Source organism: Convolutriloba macropyga, chromosome 5 (genome assembly GCF_964194025.1).
Source record: "Convolutriloba macropyga chromosome 5, txConMacr16.3, whole genome shotgun sequence".
NCBI classification, from domain to species: Eukaryota; Metazoa; Xenacoelomorpha; order Acoela; family Convolutidae; genus Convolutriloba; species Convolutriloba macropyga.
Genome location: NC_134472.1, coordinates 27,810,920 through 27,834,968, shown reverse-complemented (window position 1 = coordinate 27,834,968; position 24,049 = coordinate 27,810,920). Strand labels below are relative to the sequence as shown.

Below are 24,049 nucleotides of genomic sequence, written 5' to 3'. Positions count from 1 at the left end.
AAAAACTATAATTTCGACGAATTGAATTAGGGAGAATAAGTTGGAACTAATTCTACAATGTCTAATTTTATATGTATTTTAAGCCTCATGAATTTTTCTTTTGTGGAACAGAAGACACAAAATTTAATGGAAACGCATGCTGGCATAAAAAGAGCAAAATGAGAAGCGTCACTAAAAAAGAAACGAAAAAGTTTTTGTGCATAATGTCAATGCAAATTGAATAGGAGACAACCCGATCATCAATAACGCGCTCGGCATAATGTGAAATACAATAAATGATAACATAACTTCACATAAAATAGCTTGCCAATCGTGCACCTCTCTTTTCAGAGTAACGTTTATTTTCAATAGCTACCTTGACCAATAAGCTCTTCGCAGAAGACTTTAAAGTTCTTGCAATTAAAAGACGATGTATAAAGATTGTATTAAAAGTTGAAATAGAACTTAAAAATTGAAACTTTCTGAATAGAAGTTTTTTGGATTAGTTTGGGCAAAAGCAGATTTGAACACTATTTTAGGCAATAGTGGGGAGTAACACATTGTCTAGTACGATCGTGTTTTGATATAATTTTCTGTGGCAGGGGTCACTGAATCGGCACTTTAAATCAATAACTTAATAGTCCAATGTTCATCTTGTTTATATTTCCGTTGAGCTCAACTTCAGGACTAAATCAATGAACGCGCCCATTAAAACATACAGCCCAGTTTCAACTGTTTATTATTTAATGACTAAATAATCCGTTAGTGTTTAATGAACTTATTTTTGAGCATGGATTCGTTTGTTCTTATGAAGTCCAAAAAATCCTTGATATAAAGACCACACCAACTAACTGCTTATCCACATCATAAACATAAAACATGAGAGCTATTTGTGTCATATTTTGTATTCTAATACCCTGCTCGGCTGTACTGACTCCTCTTCCTCCTCAATGGGATATGCAGGAGTATATAATACCTGGAAATTACTCCACCCAATCAGCAGCATGTGCACTATACAGGTAGGTCAAATCATGTAGCATATGATTACAACTGCAAGTATACTGATTTAGAGTGAAACTTTAAAGAAGCAACTTGTTAACTTGTTTCATGTTATTGTTGCCTTGATATTATCTATTGAAATACAGGCAACAGAAAATGAAAAAAAACTTTCTATTGATATTACAAAAAAAACGTTGTTGGCATAAACGTCATTTTCAAAATACAAAGTTTTTCAGACGACAAATGCTGCGTTATAGACGGCCAGCGTTCTCAATCAATTTGATCAATCATTATCAAACTTGCTCTGATTATGTTCAATTTGTTTCCAGTTTTGCACCACTAAAAAGCCAAACGAAAACGATGTGTTAAAACGAGTTTTTTTCTCAAGTGAAAACGGCCTATTCGTGATTCGCGCGTTTCAACTATTCTCCAATTTTGAAGTACAATTTTTGCTCCACGGAGTGCATGTGTAAAGTTGGAGGGCCTTTATTCTGAGAAACCAACTTAATTTTCATCTACTGATTTGGTTTGAGGAAAATTGAGTAAGTTTTGAAATTGAGTTAGCAGCAAATCAAAAAATTAGATGGCTGTTATCGGCTTCAGCAGTTTTTTCATCTGGCTAGACGTAGTTTAAAAAACACTAGCAATGGTCAAATTGAAAATCTTCCTGTGTTGTCTTTTAATTTTTTATATGTTTTTTTTCTGTAATGAAAACATGTCTTGAAAAAATTCCAGTCCCGGGTTGAAGTTTCTTTGATTTCATACAATGATCATATATGATTTCATACTGTCCTTGATTTCTTAGTACGATCCTTGTATGGAACCAAAGAAATCATATATGATCCTTGTATGACTACAAATAAATCATATATGATCCTGGTATGAATACCAAGAATCATACATTTGTTTTTCGAAAAAGTTTTGCTATTCATGTTTTTTTTTGTTTTTATCCGGTAGGGCATCACCTATATGATACCCCGGAATCACATTGTCATGCACCATATGACCCTAACGTACAAAATCATTTGCAAAGTTGGGCAATAAATAAAAGAGTAAGTCCAAATAGATAACAAAATTTTTGACATACTCTGAAGCCAGTTTATACTTATAAATGCTCATTTATAAAAAAACTATCAAGAAAAAAAATTGCACATAATCTCAAATTCGTTTTCTGAATAGGTTTAAACCACAAAGTTATTCTTTTAGCGCACACAAAGAATCAAATATGGATTGCAAATGCGATATAATAATTTAATAAGCCCTCTGACTACATTGTACGGAAATTTATGGCACCAGTCAATGTTTTATGTGTCATATATGACCTTGTATGATTTCAAAGAAACTTCTTCAACTTCAATAGAATATTAAAATTATACAGTTTTTAATCTTTGAAATTTTTTGTATGATCCCTGTATGATTTCTAGGAAATCATATATGGTCCTTGTATGACTACCAAGAATTCATACAAATCATATATAACCTAGAGTGATTACTAAGAATCATATATGACCTAGTACGAAATCAAAGAAAGTTGTATGACCATTGACCCGGGGTCAGTCCTTAATCCTTTAACCAGAAAACTTTGGTAAAACTCTGAATCTTAATAGGAAACCTATCATGGTGAAACAAACGCAAGTAGATCTCGAAAGTGTAACAGGTTTCTTTTTGGTGGATTGTTTTCTTTTATCAATAAGATTCCCTAACTTAGTATATGACTATCGGCAAGTCCTGATATTAAATAGGTTTAATTATTAAATCTAATAACTAAATACAACATCTGTTTAGACATCAGGGAAGGAACACTACAAAAATTAACGCAATAACAATAACTGCAACTAAGTTTAACACAAGCGTCCACAAGCGTGAAAAAATTACTAATTAGTTTTTCTAAAGTCACTCTTTAATTAACGTCAAAATTAAAGCTAATTTTTATGCTCAATTAAAACAATTGGAATTATCCCTCAATACGAAACTACTAAGTAACAACTCAATTACTCAAGTAATCACTGTCTATTTATACTGACTTAAGCCGAAACTCTTGCTGAGTAGCCAAGCTAACTACACCAATGAACTTTGAAAACTAATAGCGCTTCACAGCAAACTCAAAAATCAAGCACAACAACGCTTTATTATCGTTAACAAAAGCTCTCACTCCCTAAAAAAACAAAACTGCAAAACAATGAAAAATTTGATCACTAAAGCGTGCAACTTTCTGTGCTGTGCCTCTAGATTTAGCCACTTTCATACCAAGCCGAGGAAACAATCTGCTTGCGCAATTAAAACAACAATCATTATGGCACATGTATTGCAGCCTTCCCAAAACTAACGGTTGATAAATTTACATTGCATTAAAACAATGCTGCAGTACAGTGGCCTTTCAAATGTCAACACCTGGTTACTAGACAGTGTTATTTATAGTAGAAATTCTTAGGCCAAACCCCAGACTCAACACCCGGGTCGAGGTTTTTTAGTAAATTTTTGTAAGAAATGCGGTGAATGCGGTGAATTTTTGTAAGAAATGCGGTGATTGCGGTGAATGCGGTGAAAATGAATATTTCACCGCACGTGACCGCATTTTTTACAAAAATTCACCGCAAAATTCACCGCATTTCTTACAAAAATTCACCGTATCGACTTTTGTGGCAAATTAATGTAAGAAATGCCGTGAAAGCGGTGAATGCGGTGAAAAAAATAATTCACCACATTTCACCGCATTCCATACAATAATTCACCGCGAAATTCACCGCATATGATTTCCAAAGTTAACTAAATATGATTTAAATTCACAAGAAATTGTAATGACAGTTGCGGTAGTGAACTAAGCAGTTGAAGGAATGCAGGAATTCAGAGGTTCGAACCCGTGTGGGGACGATTCTTTTTTGTAACAATACTGAGAACGCGGTGAAAATAAATAATTCACCGCGATTCCCCGCATTCACCGCAAAAAGATGTAAGACATACGCTGTGAATTATTTTTTTTCACCGCATTTCACCGCATTTCTTAGACGAAAATTCACCGCGAAACCTCGACCCGGGCACACTCACACACTATATTCTTTTCTTAATTTTTCGGTTACATAGGGTTTAATAGCTGACACTAGTCTTTTACTCGGCCAATCAATTGCTGATTTGTTACCAAGTAGCATGCCACAGATGGGGATAATAAAAATTTCAAAATCGGCAATTTTTCAATTTCAACCCAATTGTCCATTCCCCCTTAAGTGCTTGATGCTACTCACCTCTAATGCGCACACCACCAAATCTGGATTGAGCAAATCCGAAATTCTTTTTGAAAGGCTACAAAAACATCTTGGTGCTGACCCTTCGACGTAGAAAGTTTGGGGTTATACAAAAATGGAATCTCGGAAGCGTAAAATTTTTCAGGTTTGACTTTATTATGAAGTCAGCCGATAATTTATTTGAACTTATGTTGAAATTGTCGTGAATGAGTGGCAAAGACTCGTTTGTATATAATCATCATATAGTCATTTAACTTTCCTCAACTTAACAAATGTCACATTTTTGCTTTCTTCCCTCGTACAGATTTAACTATCTCCTATATACACAAAAACAACTTGTGTTCAGTAAAGTGAAAGTGACTAGCCGTACTTCGGGGTGGCTTAATCATATCAACTATTCATGACAACAATTCTGCTATAAATTATCCCATAATCGCATCCCGCCTGATAATAATTGTAATTTTGAGAGTTTGCGCCAAAGTTCCGGTAACTGTTATTAAGTTACATTTTAAAATTTTTTTGAAAAAAAAGATCAATGCTTTAATTTACGTACTTGAACTTACAATACCAAATGACAATGTTTTTGGACGTTCCAGTGTTTTAAAGGTCCAGAAACTAGTCCCAGTTGCTTGACCCCAATGAGTATTATGAAAAAAAAAATTGTAGAGCCTCCAACGCAAAGGAAGAATTTGTTCTCAATTGTACGTTATATCAGCACTCATTACGTTTTAATAGTTAATAGTTGAATTAAATTCCATGAAAACAGCTTACAATTAAGAACTATAAACGCTTTCAAGAGGTACGTCGGATAAGCTTTACAGCTCGTTTAGGTGACGTCCCCTACATGGGAGTCACATGCTGATCATGTTATTCATGTAAATTTTTTGTCAGTTCCTGAGCGAGAATTAAAAGTGCATAATCTTAAGCAATTTTTACAGTCGTTGAATTTACAAATTTAAATTATGGAAAACAATGGAAGCATCTATTTTAAATAATTATAATCCACACTTACGTAAGGATCGAATTTTGTGAGTAGTGCTTACTTTTTTTGCAGTCGCAATTTGTGCTTTTATGGGTAAGTAATTGTTCCGACCCCTCTTGAGTGTGGAGGTACTATATTCTCAAATGGGTTTTTTTGTTCGCCGATCGATATATTAATCGTAGAGAGTTGTGAGTGGTATCATTAGAAACCTCATCCAGTGTACAATATGGAATTAAAAAGATTTTTTTCAATTGTGTTTTTCTACAGGGAGTTATCGGGGTTTATATTTTTGTGAATATTAGACGAATTTGCGTTATTTTTATTCACAATTTTCGGAACTTTGCCTAAAATTTCGTCCATTTTGCCCAAATATGTGAAAATTGTCAACCATGACACTGTTTCTTTTGTTTTTAGAGACATAAAAATCTTGTTGACTATATTGATATAATTTTTTCGGGTAAAATTTTTGCCGAATATTTCAAAATTCAGCATTTTTCATCAAAAATTGCCCGAAATAGCTTTATTTAGTCCATATTGATTAATTTTGCCTGAAGTACACACTCTAAAACAACTAACACAATCTTTGTAAACTACAAAAGGGAACTAGTTCTACTTTCATTTCCATTAAGAGTAGTCTGGAATTAAAACTTTCGCATTTTTGTCAACTTTACTCATTGATTATCAAAAACATAGCATTGATTTTTGATCTTTTAACAAACAAGTTATCTAGATCTAAAACGTTCGAAACAATTGAGTGTTCGTAATGGACCAAAAGCATTAGAAATGCTGGTGGTGGTTCAATCTTGGACTGTTACACACCAAAAAAAAGTTCAGATTTTATTCAGTCGATCTTTTTTTTAAAAAAAAAATCGGTCTTTTTGTATTAATTAAAGATTAGAAGGAATCAATTGAAAGCTCAGTGTTGATAGGTCCAATTTGCTTCCTATACGTTCCAAATTAAATCTAGTTTTATCTCGAATGATTATTTGTCGTTTTGACTTCGAAAATTGTTTGATTTTTAAATATAAAAAATGGCTTATTGAACCTTGCCACTATATTTCATTTAATCTGGTCAACTTTTAGCTTAGTGCCAGCAAAGAAGGAAACATTTTTCTTTCTTTTCCTTCTATTTAATTTAAATTAATTTTTTTTGCGTTTTTTGCCTTAAATTTAGGTTTTCTGTCTTTAATACTACTAGATATCACAATTTCAATTGATTTTTAGTTATTGGCATATTTTTAAACTGTTTTTCTCTCTTATTACAAATTATCACATTGTTGACATTTCACACATTTTCGTTCGTAATAAGATACAATTAAACATATAAAAGTCATTAAAGGTATTGATTATGGTTATAACGTCTTCGACACCCCTTTCTCGAAGAATTTAATTGAATTCGTTTTTAATTGTCTTTAACTGTAGTTTTTACTTTCTCTTTTTAGTCGTTTGAGATTTCCTGGAAAATGAAATGTCTCATTGGCTTTGGAGGAAAAATTGAGCCAGTGTTCTGCTTTGAGTAGACAGCTGATGGCTTTCAAGACTTTGAAAACAATTGTTTCTAAAAAAGAAAACGCTTTTTAATTTCGATTTTTTGTTCTTTTTTTCTTTTGTTTTTTAGTCTTGTTAACTAATGGTCTCATTTGCAATTACTTTTGTCACGTGAAGGTGCAAAAGCACAAAATCTATTGTTTTCAAAGAATTTTTTATGAATTTACTGGCTTCGACACGGGTTTTTCGCAAAGAAGTAAACTAACTTTTGATTTTTGTCTATGTTTGACTTTTTTTTGTAGACGTAAGACATATTCTGAACAATTAGAGGTTTTTTTGCTGTTTTTCTCTTTTTTCTACTTGTTTCCTTTCCTAATTAATGAGAGGTCGCACACTACATTGCTGGCGTTCGAGAAGGGCTCAATTGAACATATTTTGTGGGGTAAAATGTGGCTCCACGGCTTCGACAGCGTTTTCTCTCAAGTTTTAATTGCATTTCTGCTTGCTGTCTCTATTTGTTGTTCATTTTGTAACCACATAAAAAGTTGAACAATAACAAGTCTTAGAGCCCTCCTATTGAAGCGTTTCTTGCCACGTAAACACGTTGGATTTTTTCAATTGCTGTCAAAAGGTGTTCATTACTTTGAAATGAGTTGTTTTTAAATATGTAAGCCAATTTTTATTGCTGTTTGCTTTTTTTTCTTTATTGTCTTATTGTTGCCGAGCCTTATTATGGGGTGGTCCTACATCTTTTCTAGTGAAGTACACTTTATTTTATTTAGTTTCAGTTTTATCTGATGCTATTTTGACTTGTTAATATTTTTTTTATATGGACATAAAATTTTGGATGTACTTAATGTTTGTTCTTATTGTTGTTTGATTTTTGTTGTTCGTCTTGAATTGCTTTCCTAATAGTAGCTGATCTAACCAACTTAAAGCGGAATCTTTTTTCACTCCACTGGGTTATTTGCGTTGGAGGCGATCTTTTTGCTCATACACATTTCTTTTTGAAAATTGCTGTTCATCAAAAATCCAAAAATATGGATGAGCGGGGTTGGAACTTTATGCGCAAACGCACATTACCGAGCCTCCTTGTTCTAACAGTTTTGTCAAATTTACTAGTCTTGCACTTCGGTACTGGCACTGCTGTGTTTTGAACTCTTGAAAAATTGCCTGAAGGTTAGTCTAAGAGTTCCGAGCCCTTTTGCTTCTCTAAACTTTTTTCTGTCATGTAATCAATGTCTTAGTCATGTCATAATAAACACAGTATTGAGCAAGATTACAACTTTAAATATTTCAATATATAGATTTAGAATTAACAGTATCATAATTATTGATTTTAAGGAATAAAGATTTTGATGTCACTGTTAGACATAATAATGTTCAAGCTGACCATTTAAGGTTCACTTTCCCCAATTTGAGCGTTCTTTCATTCTTTCTTCATTTCTTGAAACAATTCTCTATCAAAGGCACCCTAAAATATGATACAATGATACAAGAGATTTCGATTGCACCTGCCTGAATGGAACCATTTTCTAAATGTCCTTAAATAGTATTTAAGATGGTGAACCCAAAAATGATACTTGGATTATGTGGATTTCTAGCTGGTTGAGAATTCCAGAAATGGGCACTTAAACGTGCACTACGGGATCGTTTAGAATCCCATAAGAGCGCAGTTCAAAACATTTAGCAAAAATAGGGGATCGGGGTACTACGTTCCTCCCACTAATGTGCGTGATTATAATGGCAACGAGTCGGGAGTTCTTTCGGCAGCCCTCATTTCAAAGGTTCGTACTGACGGTTTTGAAAAATGTAGAAAAAAATGTGTGATTTTTTTAGCAAGTTTTACTGTCTGAACTACGTCCAGATAACAGGGAAACAGTCTGAGTCACTACTGGAAAGGGCAAATAATGAGGAGCAGGATTTCCTTAACCGCGTGTGGTTGTTCTTCAATTACACCAATTGGTTCTCATTTAATGAACACGACAAAAAACAGGGAGGTAAGAGAAAAAATGTCTTTTAAAGTTTTCACTTAATAAGGAATTACGATATAAGAATGATAAACGATGGGACTTCTTATAGTCCTCGGACGAACAATTACTCCAAACAAATCAAGATCGCATTTTTAAGCAGAAGATTGAACCAAACTTGAGTGCATGGGAATAACCAAGTTCTTTTTTATGCATCAACACGTTATATCGTCATTATACTTCTCTGTATCCAAAATTATTAGACAAAAATTATCATTTAACTGAACTATTTGTCACATATCGTTGTTTTTTGACAACTATCCGATTGACTACAGCTTGAAGAATTCTTCGAGAAAATTATCACTTATTGTACAATCAAATTGTTAAATTTTTTAATCAGGCCTACTTCAGAAAAAGTCAATTTTAAAGGTAGGAAATTTTTGGCATGTTTGGTTTTCAAACGTTGGAAATCATCGTCATAGTTTGAAAAGTAGGAAATCTTTGAAGTGTTTGGTTTCAAACGTAGGAAAACCGTCTGTATGTTTGGGTTTATACCAGAGTAAATTGACCGTACGTATTTGTTGTCTTATGACTATATAAAAACCCCGTGAATAGGTAGAATAAAAACCTTCCGTAAAAGGTAGACCGTAATTCATAAAATTTAATTTTTCCAGTTCTTGAAAAGTGTAATCCTGCTCCAGGGTAAAACTGCAAGCAATTAAATGATGGTGAAAAATTGAACAAGCAATATCCAAATGCTTAGATTTTTTGCAAAAATCTGAGCCTCTTCTAACATATTCAAAATTGAAGTTATATGTATAATCGAAGATTGGACTTTCTAAGCTTGACCTATGACTTTTCAGTTTAGTTGTTAATCAGTTTGAGTTCAGCAAAAACGCACCAGTTCTAGGAAAGGGTGATTTTCGTGAAAGGGTGATTGCGCTCCGCGACTAGAACAATTGATAATTTGAGGTATGGGTAAAAAATTGATGGCTCCCTTATTGACCATTATCTGACGACTCTTGTTTTTGCTTTTCGATTGAAGATTTCAAGACCTCCCAACTGCAGGTTACAGGATGGATTTTCCATTGATGCTTTGAGAGTCCTCATATAAAATTTTGACATTATTTAATCGATAGTTTGAAATCGGATTTTTACATAAATATCAAAAGTCGAAGCTCCAATATATACGGTTCAATTACTTTTTATCCATTGAATATTGTTATAAAAAGCAGCCGGGGTAAATCGAATCACGTCAAAGACAATCTACTTGGAAACAAAAAACATCTGGGGGTTAATGAGAATTTGCATCCATTTTTATGTAAGGACTCCATTACAGATATAAAAATGCTTTTTTGTCCCTGTGCAGAAGTACACCTATCAGTTTACATAGGATCGACCATTACCGGAAACGACTCAAAGAGTAGTGCAATGTAAACTCATATCTAGTCCTGCATATTTCAGGAATCTGGAAAAAAAATAAAAAGCAAAACAGTGTGAAAAAAATCAATTTTGTATTGAGAAAAGTGGATAGGTACGTGTTGGAGGAAGGTGTGGTTCTAGGCGCGTGTGTGTGTCTGTGTGTGTGTATGTGTGTTTGTGTGCAGGGGGTAGGTGTGGGGTGGGAGAGGGGAGCGTGTAGGTTAGATATTTTGGAGGGACTTTAATAGGATCAAAAATTCTTGAAATGACTTTTTCAGCTTGAATATTACAGTCACTTCCTAATTACCATACATTACAAACTAAGCTGGTTTTGAAATCCGTTGTTCGAAACCAGAAGTCAACGTTTTAGAACAGTAGCCAGTGTTCAAAAACAAAAGTCAAATTTCAAGTCATGACTTCAGCTAAAAAAAACACCTGTGAAACAACAAAACTCCTCTTCGAGTCGTAAAAACCATGACGCAATCTAAAAACAGAGGGAAAAATTTAGATTGTAAAATCTTCAGGTATATGTAAAAATACTTAACATTCCAAAATCTTGCGCAAAAAAACGACAAGATGGGATAATATCTTGCAAGAATCTTCGTGATTGCGTTCCGGTCGAGCTATTCTCTACCTATTTCGAGTTGCGCAGTTTACATACAAAAAATTGTTGCCAACTGACATTATGTTTAACCGAGATCAATTTTTAGTAAAGTTTAAAATTTGGATTGTTTTTGACCTACATTTGCACTGCAGGAGGATACAGAGTTTTCAAGACTGCTAATGCTGCTAATAATAAGTACTGAAATTAACGAAAACAAATTTGATAATCTTGGTAACACAAAAGGTCTCGCTTCCAATAGAATTTATCTCCTACTATTTTATTTAGAATGCGATTTGTTTCACAGCCACTTTGTTTCAAACTACTAATTTCCTGAATACGATTCAGCTGAGGGTCTGCGCAAACATATAGATTCCAACTTTATGTCTCGACTTATGAAAAGACCAAGCTCGCCATTTTGCGGCTGCTCAAGGATCTCAGCGGAACCGATATATCACAGCCTGGTTCTTGAGGTTTACGACGGCCTGGTTCTTCACTGATACCGATTGTCTATTGATCTCGCAGAAATGATTAGTCGTTCGGACGTATTGAAGGACTGTACCTTTAATTTGGTTGATTGAAGTTAAGAAAATCCTTAGTGATAATCTTTGTTCAATCTCGTGCTGATGTTTGTAAGGCTTCAGCTAGTAACTAGTATTGTTGCTAACTTCTTGTCAAGTAAGCTTAACTAACCTAAAACTCGCAAGATCTTAAAATGTAGCAAAACTTAGCAAAAAAGACGAAAGATTTTTAAGAATCAAATTTTAGGCTAATCTGAGAGCTAATTGCTCTTGGTAACAGATTCTTTGGGTTCTAATTAGAATATAATTTCACTATTCAAACAATTGGGTTAGTGTAAATAATCAAATATTTATCATTAATAGCATCATCGCTACTTGTTTCTGATTGGTTAATCAAGAAAGTGATTTAGGTCATTGTTTACGTCGTAAATGTCAAATTACTGCAATATTTGCTTGTGTTGACATAAGCACGGATAGTTATTACATGGCTCTAAATGCCTCGAATTTAAGGTTTTTAACATTTAATGATCACCTAAATTATCATAAAATAAACTACTTAAGAAATTTAAAAAAAATAGCAAAATATCGAAAAATGCCAATTTTGCACCATTTAAGTGCTAAAAACCACACTTGTGGGTCTAATGCAACAACAATTTCTTTGGATCCATGAGTAGTTTAGAGGTAACACTAACCGTGTGCCATAATCTCGGGTTGCTGGGATTTTCCCTTCCAAAAATCGGGGGGATGTACAAAATTTCGCTGCCGGCTTGTAAAATATTTCAGTTTTGACCATTTTCGAGTTTTGCCAAATTCAAAGTTTTTTCAATTTCAAAAGTTATTTATTGCTGTCTGATGGCTTTTGTAGCTGATGTGAAGTGGCGCCAACATCGCCGGCCCTATTTTCGATTTCGGAAACACCATCGTAGAATACTGGCGCTAACTTCGCGACTTGCCGGTTTAGTTCTCCATGTGCCATTTTGACTTTCGCTGATCGCACTACACCGTCGTTACCGGTGTAGATCTTAATAATTTGTCCCAGTATGTACTCACAGAGTTTCACAGAGTCATCTACTAGCCATACTAGTTCACCTTCTTTCAGGTTTCGCACATGTTCTTTTGACCACTTCGATCTCCGGTTCCATTGTGGAAGATAATCTCGAGTCCATTTATCCAGATCATGTCGGCATATGATTGAGCTGTTTTGAAAGATTTTCTCAGGTCATGGTAGCGTTCACTGGATGGCAAGAATGATGAACTTGCGTTCTCTCGTCCTAGCAAGAAATGATTAGTTGTGAGCACTGACAAATCTTCTGGATCGTCACTTACTGCTGTCAGGGGTCTTGCGTTGAGAGTCTGCTCTACAAGACACATTGTTCTGCTCAATACCTCGTAGGTAAGGCTTTTGTTGTTCAAGATTGCAATCATGACTTTCTTGCAACTTTGAACCAGTCTTTCCCAGATTCCACCAAAGTGTGGGGCTCCAGTTGGATTGAATTTTCAAACAATCTTTTTCTGAGCTAGGTCTCTGTCAATATTAGCTTTATCCCACCGTTCAAGAATGATTTAAGCTCCTTGGTTTCTCAAACAAAGTTCGTTCCATTGTTACTGATGATGGTGATCAGGTAGCCACGTCTTACAATGAATCTTGTCACAGCAGCTAGACATGACTCGGTGTCCAATGACTGTGCAACTTCGATGTGTACTGCTCTGGTTGTCAGCAAGTGAGGAGGCAGCACCTTTTTTTCAAGGTACGTCGTAAGAACTCTACTTCGATGAATCAGAAGTAATCAACACCGGTATGGGTAATGGGAACACATGTTTTTCAAGTCTTTCTCGGGTTAGACCTGCCATCTGTAGGTAGATTGGGTTGGCGTTCCTGTGTCTGCATTTGATACATCTCGGCTTGATTTTTCTTAATGCGTTTCGCAATTCAACAATCCAGAGCTATTGCTGAAGAATGTTTTTCACATACTCTGTGCCTTCATGTAGGTTGTCTCGATGTGCTCGCTCCAACAGCAGTTGTACACTGGATGTTTCGCGGTTAACAATATTGGCTGTTTTGCAAGATTTGAATGTTTCAGTCGACCTTTCACTCTAATTTTTCCATATTCTTCGTTGAAGGGTGACATTTTGGCAATGTTCATTGTTTTGGAGATTTTCCTTGCTGTTTGCTATCGACTTCGAAACATTCGGGAAGCTTTCGTTTTGAACAAATCGAAACAGTATTTGCTCTGCTTGATGAATTTCGTCTGCTTTGAGGTTCCCCTTCTGCTTCGTCTTGAACCTCATGCAGTAAGCAATAAGTTTTTAATTTGGTTGAAAGTACTCTATCGTCTTCAGTTAAATAGCTGTTCTAGCTTACTTTCTGTGGCTACGGTACTGGTAACTTGCTCGGATTCGAGTTCGTTCTCAAGACACCGTGGCTTGCGCCAGTTTTCTTCACCCTGTTGTAGCCATGCCGGCCCGTTCAGACACACGGAGTCCTTGAGGCCTTCGGTGGACGTTCCTCGGGTTCCGATGTCAGCCGGGTTTTCGACACCTTTGACGTGTCCCCATTGATCCATTGATGAGTTTTCCAGTATTTTGCTGCTGTTTGCGACGAACACTTGTTGTTTCTTGTGCGCTGCTTGTAGCCAATGTAGCACTGTTGATGAGTTGGTCCAATGATAGACATTGTCGTTTCTGAAATCATGTTCGCTGAGTGTCTGCTTTCTTAGACGAACTCCGTAAACTGCGACTTGGAGATCTAACTTCGGGATTGTCATGTGTCTGATGAGTGGCACACGACATTTCCCTATTACATAGGTCAGTGTTAGCATTGCTTCATCTTGCAGATATGCCTCGATGCACATTGCTTCTTCTGATGCATCTGTGAAATTGTGAAGTCTGAGGTTTGAACATCTATTTTCGAAAAAAAGTCGATTTATTGAACTTTTCCTTATTTCACTCAACTCAGAACACCAATCAAGGAACAGTTTTGAGTGTTCTGCTGCAAACTTATTGTCCCATGCTTGTCCAATTGCTGCCTGAATGATTTTGAGTAGTAACCGCATTCTTGTCATGAAGGATGAACATATCCCAAGTGGGTCGAACCTTGCTGAGACAAAATATAGGACAATTCTCGGTGTTTTTTATGGAACTTCTTGCTGAATTTCTTGACAGACTATGAGATTATCTGCGTTCACATTCCAGTTTAGTCGAAGGACTGAAGATGACTGTGGCTCGGCCTCGAAAGTTTTCACAAATTTCGTTTATCTGTCTGCCTCTGGGATTTGTTACTTGACTTCATCGTCACTTGTTATCCATCCCGTCAATTTGAGTCCACCTTTGATGAGGACGTCTCCAACTTTCTGGTATATTTAGATTGCTTCTTGCATGGTTCTCGCTAACTTGAGGAAGTCGTCCATGTATAAGTTTTGCTGAACCGTACTGACTAGACTTTCGTAGTTGACTGCATTATATTTAGCAACTTGATGCAAAGCGTAATTTGCACAAGTCGGCAAGCTTTTCGGCCCAAAAACGTGTCGTGTATACTTGTAGACATATATTCTCTGCTCCTGATCTTCTCGACAGAAGATTCGTAAGAATCGGCTGTCATCGCTTGGGACAGCAACTTGAAGAAACATCGCTTCTAATTCGGCTGAAAGTGCTATTAGGTATTCTCGGAATTCAAAAATTAATCCAATCACACGCTGCAATAGGTCTGGTCCAGATTTTTGTTTAGGGCTACGCCTTGATACTTTGCTGCTGCATTGCATACTTGTCTGACTATTTCAGGTTTATGCGGGTTTATGACAGGATGATGTGGTAAATACCACTGCAGTTTGTCTTTGGTTTCATTCAGTTCAGTTTGCTCAACCTTCCGAACGTATCCAGCATTGACATCCGTGTCAATGGTATCTTCGTAGCGCTTCTTTAGCGTTTCGTCGTTCTGCAGGTGCCCTTCTAGAGACTTGAGTTGCCCCACTGCAGATTAGATGTTGTTCGTTAACTTCACTTCGTCCTCTCGCCACAGAAGTTCTACTTCATATCTTTCACCGTTGAATCGCGTGGTTTGCTCCTACGTTTTGATTGCTCATAATCCCTCTTTCGAATGACCGGTAACATCGCAGTTTGAAGCGTAGGACTCAATATACCACCACTTACTCAACTGGTTTGCTAGTTTATCATCTGCAATTGATGTTGCTGTTGTGGCAAGAGTTGGTGCCTGTTTCGCTGGTAGCGGTCCAATCTTTGATTTCACTGCCCTCGGTGCAGCGTTGTCTTCTGACTTCTTGAATTCGAAAGTGTAATGAATGTCGTAACAGTCTTGTCCAAGAATCACTAGAAGCTCGTTTAGATTGTAGCTCTGATTTGGCAAGTTAATCAAATGGGGGTAACGGTCTTTCAACTCTTGCAACTCCACAATCTGGTCACCTAACTTCAGTTTCTCGTGCATATAGAATTGCACTGTTGTCAATTGTCAAGACTTCTCATGCGCTGAAACAGCTGTCAGCACTATTTCAGTCTTGACATCTCGTGAGCCATGGATCCCTGCTACTGATAAGGAAACTTTTCGGCCTTGAAGTTGAAGTTTAGACAACACTGACTTGTCTACAAATGAAATCGAAGATCCTGAATTACAAATTGCTAGTACATTCTGGCTTAAGTCTCTGTTTGTCGGCTTGATTTGCACCACTTCGAGTCCTCCTTGAGTTATGTTAGTTGCTACTGCCGTTGTAGCATCTGAGACATTTTTTGAAGTAACCTTCTTCGGTAACTAGCTGTATAACACTCTATTGTGTCGCCTTCCACAGTTGGGTACACTGCATTTCGTGCCTTTGCAGTTCTTCGAGAAGTGACCTGTTCTCAAACAATTGAAACGCGGTCGGAACTTCTGGACATGCTCTCGTCGTTCATTTACCTTTATGACTTGAAATTTTCGCACGTCCAAATGGGTTGTCGTCCATCTTTGCCGGAACATTTAAAATTCTTGGGTTTGCTTGACTCTTCAGCGTTTGAAGCAAAGGTACTAGTTCTCATGAATTACTGCTTTGGAGGCGAGCCATTCTTTGAAAACAATCAAGTTGCCTCTCAGTAGTCAACGATATTGCATATACTGCAACCACTGTTCTCTCAGTTGTGGCAAAATTTTTTCTCGTTGTTGAACTTAGCCCTGCTTCTGCTTCTAGGTCCGATGTGTATCCAAGTTGAGTCAAGGTTTTCACCAAATTTGTAACCACATTTGCAAACTTGACGATGCCCGTAGAATCGTCGTGCCGAATTGGCGGATGAGTATGTATTGTCTTGAATTGAGCGTTGACTATAACATCTGATCTGCCATACTTCTCACAGAGAACATCCCAAGCATGATAGTATGATTGAGAGCTGAATTTCATTCCGGATATTGCTGCTTTTGCTTGACCCATTAGACTTGTCTTCAGGTATTGCATCTTTTCCGTATCGCTGATTGGCTTTTGATGAACGACGACATCAAAAAAGCCCACTTTGGCCATTCCAGAGGATCTCCTGAAAACTTTTAGTTTTGGCAAGCCACTGGAACCACGGCTTGATAAATGTTGGTAAATGACTTAGGGAGTGGTTTGATTCAATGTGCTCCTGTTTCTGCTCTCGGCTGACCTGTTTCGAGAGTTGTTAATGGGACTCTGACTCCTGTGTCTGTCTTGATTGATTTACGGATTTCTGGTTTCTTGAGAATGCTCGGTTCTGTCAGTTGCATTGAGAAAAGTCCTTCACCCGGTTGGAACAGCGGGGTAGTTTTCGGGTAGGTGCTGAAATGTTTTCCAACTCTGACCGGTGTGACATTCGTTGGTGGTTTGATAACAACGTTTGAAGATAGTGGCCCTCTAGAGACATACTGTTTGGCCATTGATTCTGCCCAACCTGCTGTTCTTTCTTGATTGAGTTTTGATCCAACAGTTTCTATTTTATCTGCCACTGATCCAGATGCCCTTAATCTTCCTTTGATCAGCTCAAGTTTCAGACGTCTTTGTTCTTCGTTGGCATCTGCTTTCTTTCTTTTGTCTTCACGGGCTCGCTCATGATGCCGCAAACGTAATTCGTCTTCTTGTAGTTGCAACTTTAGACGTAAGTCTTGTTCTTGTTGTTTTCGATGTAAACGTAACTCTTGTTCTCGTTGATGTTATTGTAACTCTTGTTCTCGTTGCTGTTGTGGTTGTTGCTGATGTAATCGTAATTCTTCTTGCTGACGGCGAAATTCCAGTTCCTCACGCTCCTGCTCTTACTCCAACTGCCGCTCACGCAGTCGTTGCACTGTTTCTTTCTTAGCTCTTAGGTTTTCGAGCTCCATTTCGTCTGTCTGTCGCTTTCTCGATGATCCGGAGTTGGCGATACTGGTTTCTTTTCTGCTTCCTTGTGTAGCAGAATGCCTAGAAGAGACCTGGAAGCTTTCTTGGGCGTTTTCTGTTTTTCAAATTCTTGTATCAATTATAGTCTTGTTGGGGTCTTTATCACCAGCCGATGTGGATGACACTAATCATTTTTGGTTTCCACAATCCTTGCCGTGCATGTACAGCTTTATCGGGTCTCAATAGTGACTCCTAATATCACTCTGCTGTTGTCTGTTTTTTTTCGAGTACATCAGAGGTTTCAAAGAAACATTGATATGCTCCTTCTGCGTTCACTGTTTTCTTCTGAGCCAAGTGACTTTTCACATCAGCAAGGTGTCGGTCAAATGTTTAGAGCAATTCAGCTCGCTCAATTTCTAGCATCTTGAGTTGGCCTGACATCTTGTAGTTGGCCGTTTTTCTATGTCCATCAGGACTTTTTTCAGCCATCGTAAAGATGTCGTTATGGTCCACCAAATTGAATCGAAGATTCGTTGCTGTTCGTGTTGTTTTTTATGTCCGGGTCGGCGGACCAACTGTTGCGGCTGCTCAAGGATCTCAGCGGAACCGATATATCACAGCCTGGTTCTTGAGCTTTACGACGGCCTGGTTCTTCACTGATACCGATTGTCTAAAGATCTCGCAGAAATGATTAGTCGTTCGGACGTATTGAAGGACTGTACCTTTAATTTGGTTGATTGAAGTTAAGAAAATCCTTAGTGATAATCTTTTTTCAATCTCGTGCTGATGTTTGTAAGGCTTCAGCTAGTAGCTAGTGTTGTTGCTAACTTCTTGTCAAGTAAGCTTAACTAACCTAAAACTCGCAAGATCTTAAAATGTAGCAAAACTTAGCAGAAAAGACGAAAGATTTTTAAGAATCAAATTTTAGGCTAATCTGAGAGCTAATTGCTCTTGGTAACAGATTCTTTGGGTTCTAATTAGAATATAATTTCACTATTCAAACAATTGGGTTAGTGTAAATAATCAAATATTTATCATTAATAGCATCATCGCTACTTGTTTCTGATTGGTTAATCAAGAAAGTGATTTAGGTCACTGTTTACGTCGTAAATGTCAAATTACTGCAATATTTGCTTGTGTTGACATAAGCACGGATAGTTATTACATGGCTCTAAATTCCTCTAATGTAAGGTTTTTAACATTTAATGATCACCTAAATTATCATAAAACAAACTACTTAAGAAATTTAAAAAAAACAGCAAAATATCGAAAAATGCCAATTTTGCACCATTTAAGTGCTAAAAACCACACTTGTGGGTCTGATGCAATAAATTTCTTTGGATCCATGAGTAGCTTAGAAGTAACACTAACCGTGTGCCATAACCTCGGGTTGCTCGGATTTTCCCTTCCAAAAATCGGGGGGATGTACAAAATTTCGGTGCCAGCTTGTAAAATATTTCAGTTTTGATCATTTTTGAGTTTTTCAAAACTCTAAGTTTTTTCAATTTTAAAAGTTATTTCTTGCTCTCTGATGGCTTTTGTAGCTGAGGTGAAGTGGCGCCAACACGCCCCAATGCACGCATGAAAAGACCGTGCTCGGCTCTTTTCGTCGATAAAAAAAGACTATATGTCAACTTTACTAGTCATCTCGACATTAGATTGACTCAAAATTGAGCTTATGGACTCTAGCTTCACCAGAAATGTAATGCCGGATTTAGCTAGATTCAAAATTTTCATACTGGAAAAGTATACAAAGTATTTGTGCAGTTTAAGAATCTGGTTAGACTGCAATTTAGGTGTAGAGTACTCCGTTTTCTTAACGGTCTTTTCATATATGCATTGGGTTGAGCATGGTCTTCTCATAAGTCGAGGCCTAAACCTGGAAACCTATATGTCTGCGCAGACTCTCTGTTAAAAGCTTTTTGTAAGAATTAATTATTGCTACAGCTACACAAACTATTTCCATTCAACATAACAAGTTAATATAGCTTCCTTCAACTAAGTTATCTAAGAATTCTTTTTTCTTAAGCGACTTTTTGACCAATTCAATTCTCCGATACAATGCTTTTTGGTTGTTTCTCGTTAATGCTGATGCCTCCACTGAAAAAGCCAAGTAGAAACTATTTTTATAGATGTATGGAAAAACAGTAATACACTCAATGGCGGTTATGAGAAGAGCCTTGCTCGACCCATTAAGAACATCACTCAAATTTAATTTCCAATGAAAAGGCCTTAGCTAGACCCATGTAAAGACTTTAACTTGACTTTCATCAGGTGCTGGACCTTGTGTTTATAGTCAATATTTGCTAACACTAGTAAGTCGAGTAAAAAGTCGAGGTCTAAACCTGGTTTTGTGAATCACCTGGGTTTGTGATTAAAAAAAGCAACATTCACTGACCAATTTTTATAAGATCTTTCGATTAATTTTTTTGGCGAAAAAATCATTTCAACAATCTTATAAAAATAGATCAGTGAATGTTGCTTTGGTTTTACTTCCCTCTAAGAATATATGACTAATCAAATGATTTGACGGAATTTCCACCTTTGTTTACTAGCATAAAATTTAAGTTTTTTTAACAAAGTTTCCCTTTCAAACCTCATTTTTGTCTCATTCTGAGTTTTGTTCATTTCAGAGTTTGAGTGTGTAACATTTTTCAAGTTAAATCTATTTATGTGTTTTCAATATCTCTTTCATTGCAACAGTCAATGGAAATGGTTATGATGATATTGTAGGATGATCATGCCAGAACATGACCAGATTTGTAATATAATTTGATTCCCTGCAAGGAAAAATTTATGGAGATTGGAAGAAAATCAATCAATAAATCTCGCAGAATGAGTTTTTTCCCAACTAGGTTTCAAATCAATATAATTGTGTGATTGAATAATGCAATGTGTCTGAAGTGCAAACAGTTGGTTTTAACTATAATTCACAAACCCAGCTTTAGACCTCGTCTTATGAAAATACTTTAAGAAAATTTTACTAGGGTCAGCAAATATTGACTATAAACACACGGTCCAGCACCTAATGAAATTCAAGTTAAAGTCTTTACACGGTTCTAGCTATGGTCTTTCCATTGGAAATTAAATTCGAGTGATGTATTTTAATGGGTCAAGCAGCGCTCTTCTCATTAACACCATTGAGTCAATCACGGTATTTCCATAAGTCTATGAAAAAGTTTTTTTTTCTCTTTTTTTTCCGTGGAGGCATTAACGAGAAACCCCCAAATAGCTTTGTATCAGAGAAATGAACTGGTCAAAGTTGCTTAAGAAGAAGAGTTCTTTATATAATTTAGTTGTAGGAAGTAGGCTATATTAACTTGTTTGGCTGAATAGAAAAAGTTGGTATAGCTGTAGCAATAATTATTTCATAAATAATGAGTTCAACAGAGGGTCGTGGGTCTGCGCAGACATATAAGTTTCCAGGTTTAGGCGTCGACTTATGAAAAGACCATGCTCGCCCCACTGCATATATGAAAAGACCGTTAAGAAAACCGAGTACTATCTATACACCTAAATTGCAGTCTTACCAGTTTCATAGAGTGCATGTATACTTTTCCAGTGTGAAAATTTTGTATCTAGCTAAGTCCGGCATTACATTTTGGTAAAACTAGAGTCCAGAAGCACAAATTTGAGTCAGTCTAATGTCGGGATGACCACTAAAGTTGACATATAGTCTTTTTTGTCGACTCTTTTCATACGTGCCTTGGGGCGAGTAGGGTATTTTCATAAGTCGAAGCCTAAAACTGGGAGCCTATATGTTTGCGCAGACCCTCTGCTAAAACATATTGAGGAAATTTTTTAGTTTTGCTTGGAAACAAAGTGCAATTTAAATCAAATTGTTGGAGATAAATTCTATTGCAATCGATACTCTTTTTATTACCTAGATTATAAAATTTGTTTTCGTGATTGTCAGTACTTATTATTAGCAGCATTAGCAGTCTTGAAAACTCTGTATTCTCCTTCAGTGCAAATGTAGGGCAAAAATAATTCAAATTTTATAATTTGCTAACAATTAATCTCTGTAAAACATAGTGATAGCAATACAAGAATTTAGAAATTTGAATTTAACATTGTCAGAATGTATGAGAAATTCTACAAAAGTTCTGCGTTCAATTTGCTTGTAGCAGAGTGCATTATTTTGTTAAAAGATGCCTAGTAAAAAATAAATTTTTCAAACGCTGATTAGATGAAGAAGACTTCAAATGTTAATCTCCTTTTCCACTCTCGTCTTGTAATACCTAAAAAAGTTACTCCCAGTAATTCTTAAACTTGGTATAAAACAGTTTGAAAATCCTCAACCCGGGTATTAGAAACGTGTCTCTATTAAGGATGCTGTTCCAAACAGTTAAATTTCTACAAGACGGATGGAAAGTCAAGGGGGCTGACTGCTCTACAATACACCAAAAAAGTGACCAATTTCACAACTGAGGGCAAACAACTCCTATTTGTTAAGGTATTCCATTTTATTTCTTCTCAATTCCCACCCTTATTAAAATTATCTGAAGCTCGGGGTGGTATGAAGTGCGGGGGGTACACAAAGAGCTTGTTTTTTTGTGGAGTAAAATCAGTAAAAAATAATTTTTCAGCTTTGCCGAACAACCAATTGCTATGCTAAAATAAATTGAATAACTCAAATCCCAAGTGTTCAACATAAATGCGAACAAAAACTGGAGATATAATATGTTACGTAGTTAGAAACGTCCAAAGTCCAATGTAAAAAAAACATTTAGTAGACCCTGTTAGTGGGGCCACTTTTTACAATTCAAAGAATTTGAATTGTATTGGGGCGCTGTCTTTTTACGACTCGAAGAGGAGTATTGGAGAAGTCCTTTTTTTAATCAATTTTTGGAGTGAATTTTGAAGCGGGAAATGAAACGCGTGAAAAAATTTGGAATGATTTTGGTGCTGAACAAAAGTCAAGAGCGGAGCGAAAAGAGAGCGGCTTTTGTCCATACCGCTGTTTTTGAGAGAGCGAGAAATTGATGTGTGAAAAAATTTTTTCTAAGCGAGCGAATTTTTTTTGTTCACGTGCGACTTTTAAAAGCAGTTTTTCGCAACTTAGCAGTTATGAGGTTTGATTATGGTATTGCATGAGTTTTAGGTCTGTTTTGATAGGAATTGAAAGTTTCAAGTAGTTAATTTGATTTTAATGCTAATTTGGAGGTTTTTGGTCAGTTTTGCTGATTTTTAGACGAAATTTATTGATTTTTTACCTGTTTTTTTTTGTTTTACTGCTTTAAGTTGGATTTGAATAGAAGCTTGTTAATTACGGAATTGTCAGATACCAATTGACTGAAGTTTTGTTGGTAAAAATTATCTTTTTCTAAGGAAAAATGACCGAAAAAATGAGAAATTTTAAACCATTTTTCTCATTTTTTGCAGTTTTTCTTTTTTTAATCTTACACAAGTGTCTTACCCACCCTAATATAACTTGGCCATGGTTTTGCGAGTTTTTCATTGATCTAATTGCAAAGGAACCTTATTCGGCTTTATGTTTCCTTTTACTATTAAAAAAACTCATTTGTTTTTATAGTTTTTTTGTTGAATTTGATTTTGAATGCCGTTTCGATTCCTTCATTTTTATGGCATTTGTGGAGGTTTAGGATTCACAATAGTTTTTCTAGTTGTTTAGTAATAAGTATGGCAATTTTGGATGTGAATCACTTTTTTGTTGAGAAATATGACAAAAAATGTCGAAAATTGTAGAAAAATGTAGAAAACTACTTTTTAATATTTTTTTTGCAGTTTTTCGGGTTTTTTTCTGTTTTTTAGATTATTATGACTTGTCTATTGTTTTTCGAGCATCTGGATGCCCTATTGGCTGAAAAGAATTTTTCTTTGGATTTATATGCTTTCGTAATATTAAGAAATTTACTAACTTTTTCCAGTTTTTTTAGTGCAAGTTGTTTTAATTAAGAGCTTTTTTTCATAATTTGGCCTCAAGTATTTTAAAAACATTTCATTTAAGTGGTTTTAGTAAGTACCAGTTGTTTTGCTGAAGCAATTTTGGCAGAGATAGTTATTTCGGGATCTCAAGTTATGACAAAATTTGATCAGATTTTTTAATCATATTTTAACAGATTTGATTTTTTTTTGTTTTATGGTTTGGTTTAGAGAAAATCAAAAATTAGTGGAGGCAAGTTTTTTTCTGATGAGTAGTTGGATGGAAGTTAAATAGATTTTTACTTCGAGTCGTTTCCGGAATTCTTCCGGCTATGTTTTTTTTTTAAGATCTGTTCACACCTTTTCATGATTTTTGATGTCAAATTGGAGTAGTGATTTTGGTCACGCCGAAACAGGAAGTGGAGCGAAAAAGCGAGTGATTTTGCGGCTTGAAATTTTTTCGCTCTAAATTCAAAGTAGAGTGATATAAAACGGTGTTTGAACAAAAATCCGCTTTCTCGCTAGTGGTTTTTTGTTCACATGCGGCAATTTCACTTTGATTTTTACTGTTTTTTCAATTTTTGGATCGGATTTTTTTCTAAATGGTTTTTCCAATCCATTCATAGTCCGTTTTAGGTCTAGTTTTGTTTAGTC

At 35.9% G+C, this 24,049-nt stretch overlaps 1 protein-coding gene across 1 annotated transcript in view; it reads left to right on the top strand.

Annotated features, from left to right (window-relative positions):
• The first annotated feature begins 667 nt into the window (after positions 1 to 667).
• Positions 668 to 24,049, top strand: part of LOC142340330 (uncharacterized) — a 26,657-nt gene continuing 3,275 nt past the window's right edge. Inside the window, exons 1-3 of the mRNA XM_075390904.1 lie at positions 668 to 998; positions 8,527 to 8,687; positions 21,841 to 21,965. Coding sequence (XP_075247019.1) covers positions 859 to 998; positions 8,527 to 8,687; positions 21,841 to 21,965 — 426 coding nt within the window. The 5' untranslated portion in view covers positions 668 to 858. The remainder of the gene's footprint in view (positions 999 to 8,526; positions 8,688 to 21,840; positions 21,966 to 24,049) is intronic.